We start from the raw sequence: 4949 nt of genomic DNA, 5'->3' as shown, positions 1-4949 counted from the left end.
GGGAAGAAGCAGTCAAGAAGATGGATGGATGGATGTTGAATTAGGTTCTTCTTTACCGCCCCTACTGGATCATAGAAGTAATGACATCACATAAAACACATATATATACATTTTTGGGATAATTTTTCAAAGATAATTTAAACATTTATGTAAAAAAATATGTCCTTGATGAACTTAGACATTACTACAGAGCAGCCAGCTTTTCATAAAACCTTGGAGTGAGACCCAGTGCAGAAAAAAATCCCTATACAGCAGCAATAGACAGGTCAAATGTTGCTTTGGGGAAGTGTTGTTGTAAAATAAAGCACCACAAAGTAAAAAAAAGATGAATTGAACAGTAATAAGAAAATAAATAACTTTTTATTGACTATATAAGAGAACTGGACTGAGTGAGTGTGACATAGAAAAGGGTTTTCTTCTGACTCCAGGCAAATAATTTCAATTTAATCGCCATTTTTCCTCAATATGGACACCGCCATCACACGAGGTTACTAAGCAGTGATTGGTCTAAGTCGGTCTAAGCCAACAATATATTCTTTTTTTAAGTCAACATTTCTATGGCAACTACTGTCACTAATCAGGAGTGAGCATCCCATCGACTGATAGCAGCTCTGGAGAATCTGTAACATTTCAAATGTTCAACGTGTGGGCCGGTGGGTGGAGGTTGGTGGATGCTTTCAGTAATGGATCTGTTCAGCCAGTATATAACTTGAATAAATTACAATAAGGAAATATCATGGAAACAAGGTTTTTCAAGAAGATGTTAAAAACATTATCAGAGCAACAATGATTATTCTGACCAATAAAACGAGTAAAAACTATTTAACAATTTCTCTAAATAAGTCTATGGGAATTTAGCTGTTTGGAGCTTTCAGGTACTTCCTATAATGTGAGGAAGACGGAGTCACTCAGTCCAGTTCTATTGTGCTTTCTATGAGAGCAACACACACATTATCCACCTTAACAACACAAGAAAAAACAAACTGAACTAACTCATATTAAGACAACACATTTAACAATAAAAAGTATCAAACTCTGTGACTCTTGTTTCTTTTTAAGCTTTGAGAATTTCAGTGGATGTCTCCCATTTGAGACATGGCTTTCCTTTTAACTGTCATTAGTGATGATAAAGTTCCAGGACCAAACTGGTCTTTATTTAGGCCCACTTTACATTTGAGTGGAGCAGAACCAGAACCAGCTTTGCTCCTGAGCATCTGGACCAGTCTTGCTCCTGTAACCTGTGAGAAATAAATCACATACGTAGAAATAACCTCTTAATGTTCCACTCCAACTTTATATTTTTTATGGTAAAAACATTTCCAATGATCTTCTGATTATAATTAAGCAGTTTGGCCAAATTTTAAAATACATTTTTAAGTGAAGCTTTTACTGATTTTTAATTCAAACTCAATTATTCATCTGAATTTGAGCTATTCCGCTCCAGATCTCAGACCATTAACGGGTCTGGATCTTGATCTTACCGAGTTTTCCACCTGGTTAAATAAAAATAAAATCAATAAAAATCAATCTTGTGATTATTATTATTGAATGAACTCCAGGAATAAACAAGTCTTTAGAAATGAACTGATCCANGAACTATTTGCTCCAGATCTCAGAACATTAACGGGTCTGGATCTTTTCCACCTGGTTAAATAAAAATAAAATCAATAAAATCAATCTTGTGATTATTATTATTGATATGAATGAACTCCAGGAATAAAGAAGTCTTTAGAAATGAACTGATCCAAAAGATTAAACTCTCTCCAAAGAGTCACAGATCCACCTCTATAATGGTGACGGGTGACACGCAGCCCCCCTCCGCGCGCGCGCACTGAGCAGAAAGCCCATTAGTTCTGTTCAATGGGCAGGTAGCGTCTGTTTGCCTGCAGCCCGTTAGAAATGAGAACATTTGAAAATCACACTTAGTGGAACTGCCACGCGGGGATCTCACGGGCACGTACGGATCACGTGTGTCAAGCATTCGCGCGCGGGCAGGGACTCTCGCAGTGCGCGCACCTCACTAATGACCGGAGAATGACAACATCCGTGAACCCAAAGCAATGCTGCCGCATCATGCAGATGCGCACACTTGCGAGTGCGGCACAGCAGGTGGTTGCGCGCACATCCGCGTGAACAAAGATCCCCACTATTGTAACAGATTCATCAAAGTCTCTGCTGGGATCATTTATGGATCTCACGAAAGTTTCTTCAGACAAAACAGACAATTAAAAAAAGTCAAATGACTTTAATTGTGTTTCATCGTGACAATAGAGGTGTGGCGTGAGAGAGAGAGAAATCAATCAAACGAGAGAGTCTCACGCGCAGTGCGTGACAGTTGCAGCCCCGTTCAAGCGCTTTTCTCCATTTTTTCAAAATAAAAGATTTCTTTTTAAGCACCTTTGCGCAAAATACGCATTTTGGAGCTTTTATTCGGAGTTTTTGAATCTAAATCCAGTCTTAACTTATTCTCCCCGTTCAGTATGCGCTGAAATGAACGAACTCTTCATCTTCTTAGCGGTAAAAATAAGACTGTTCCAGAACCGGGTTCGAGGCTCCTCCCGCTTTCTAGCAGTTTGAGTTCCTATTTCATATTTCAAAGGCTGTTTTAGAATATTTATTCAATAATATTATGAAATAGAAAAAAAAAGAATAAAAAAAAAGAACGGTGATTTGTGCGCATGCGTATCAATACAGGGAAATTCCCGGATTTCTGCGCATGCGCCGAAATCTGTCAATGACGTCATTTGACGTGTTAAACTGATATTGTCGTCAAATGACATCAGAGGAAAAAGTTCTTATAGGCAACATCCGATCCAACTGCAGACACTTCGTTGAAGCCCCTCGCCGAGCCAAGTTCCAAGCCCGTTTTACATTGAAGATATTTGTCTGAGCGAATTTTAGTTTCACACTGTGTCTTTGACGTAAAATTATCATCAGAATGTCGAACGCTATATTTCAAGTGGAGGTTAACACCCTTCTTCAGAGCAACAGTGCTCAATATCTGGTGGAAAAGCTCCTTGGAGAAGGAGCTTATGGAAAAGTGGCAAAATGCAGGAATTTGACGACAAAGCAGGAAGTTGCTGTTAAAATCATAAAACCTTCAGATAGAGACTCAGCCTTAGCTGAATTACATGCCCTGGATAAAATGACCAATCTCGACGCCGATAAATATGGCTTGATCAAGTTCCTCGACTGGTTCGAGTACAGAGGCCACATATGCATCGTTTTTGAATTGTTGGACCAAAGCCTTTATGGCTTCATGAAAGCTCGTAAACGCCGTCCCCTGTTAATCCATGAAATCAGAACCATTGCTAGGCAGCTGCTAACTTCCCTGAAAGGCCTGAAAGAAATCAACATGGCCCACTGTGACATTAAACCAGACAACATCATGCTGGTGAACCAAGCTTCAGAGCCTTTCAGGGTCAAACTGATCGACTTTGGCTTGGCTATAAATCCTAAATACATGGAAACTGGAACGTTAATGCAGGTCCTTCAATATAGGGCCCCTGAAGTCATTCTGGGTCTGCCCTTAGATGAGCGTGTGGACATGTGGACAGTTGGCTACAATCTTGCCTGGCTGTACACAGGATTTCACATCCATCCAGTGGACTCGGAGTACACCATCATCACTTCTTTGACGATGAGACAAGGAATGCCTGACCAGAATCTTTTAAACAAGGGGAAGTTCACTAGCAGGTTTTTCTCTCTGACTGAGGATGAATCCAAATATGTCTGGGAGCTGGACACGACTGAACAGCAGTTCCAAAAAACAGGGAAAGAGGTGAGATTCAGACGTTGCTGCCTTTGCTATGATGACCTTGAAAATTTCTACCAAGATAAGACAAAGATGAGCGAAGTGGAACAGTTCGTCAAACTTCTGAGTCGGATGCTGGAAATAGACCCAAATAAACGCATCACTCCAGAGGAAGCGTTGAAACATTCTTTCTTCACTATGGAACAGCCCTCTGCTGACTCTGAGAAAACCAATTCTCAAGAGTCTGCATCCCCAGAGGTCCCCGAACAACCTACAAAGACAACTGTTCCTCAGGTACCAGCAGCTGCTCCCCAGGAAAAATCCAGGATCGAAATCAAGGAGGACGCCGTTCAACAACAAGAGGCTGCAAAAAGCAACACTCAAGCTGGCTCACGAAAGAGAAAGCGTGGTGTTGAACAGAGCCAGGATCCTGAACACTGTTCACTACCTGAGAGAGCAGCCAAAAAACCCAGGATTGAGAGCAAAGAGGATGTCATTCAACCACAAGTAGCTACAAAAAGCAACTCTCCAGCTGACTCGAGAAAGAGAAAGCGTAGTGTTGAACAGAGCCAGGGTCCTGAACATTCACTAGTTGAGAGAGCAGCCAAAAAACCCAGGATCCAGACCAAGGAGGACGTCATTCAGCAACAAGAGGCAGCAAAAAGCAACACTCAAGCTGGCTCGAGAAAGAGAAAGCATAGTGTTGAACAGAGCCAGGGTCCTGAACAGTCTTCACTACCTGAGAGAGCAGCCAAAAAATCCAGGATAGAGAGCAAAGAGGACGTCCTCCAACAACAAGTAGCTAGAAAAAGCAACTCTCCAGCTGGCTCGAGAAAGAGAAAGCATAGTGCTGAACAGAGCCAGGGTCCTGAATTGAGTCCACAAACCAAGTCACCAGCTAAAAAGATGAAAACTAGAGAATTTCTTCTTCCAGCTTCAGGAAATTCTTCACAAGCAGCCTGATGTTGTCGTACAAAAAAAAAAAAAGCTGTGACAAACGACAGTGATGGGTTCTTGTATGTTAAACAACCCCCCCTACATATTGTAAAATCTCTCCAAAACCCCTCAACTATTCGGCCACTAAATGCCAGGTCTACACTCTGTGGAAACAACTATCGCCTAAACGGGTTTCAAAAACGGGCAGCACGTTGGTCTGTTGGTCAACATGGTTGGCTGACAGAACCGCGTCTGCGTG

The 4949-nt window shown here is 41.5% G+C and overlaps 1 protein-coding gene across 1 annotated transcript; it reads left to right on the top strand.

The window, feature by feature from the left end:
• The first annotated feature begins 1662 nt into the window (after positions 1-1662).
• On the top strand, positions 1663-4741 carry LOC112141066 (homeodomain-interacting protein kinase 1-like). Its single transcript, XM_024264107.2, has one exon. It carries the CDS (start codon positions 2939-2941, stop codon positions 4715-4717), a length of 1779 nt encoding a protein of 592 aa, XP_024119875.1. The 5' UTR covers positions 1663-2938; the 3' UTR covers positions 4718-4741.
• Positions 4742-4949: the final 208 nt, after the last annotated feature.

This window comes from Oryzias melastigma, unplaced genomic scaffold, assembly GCF_002922805.2.
Source record: "Oryzias melastigma strain HK-1 unplaced genomic scaffold, ASM292280v2 sc01187, whole genome shotgun sequence".
Lineage (NCBI taxonomy): Eukaryota > Metazoa > Chordata > Actinopteri > Beloniformes > Adrianichthyidae > Oryzias > Oryzias melastigma.
This window is presented reverse-complemented; position numbering and strand designations above follow the sequence as displayed.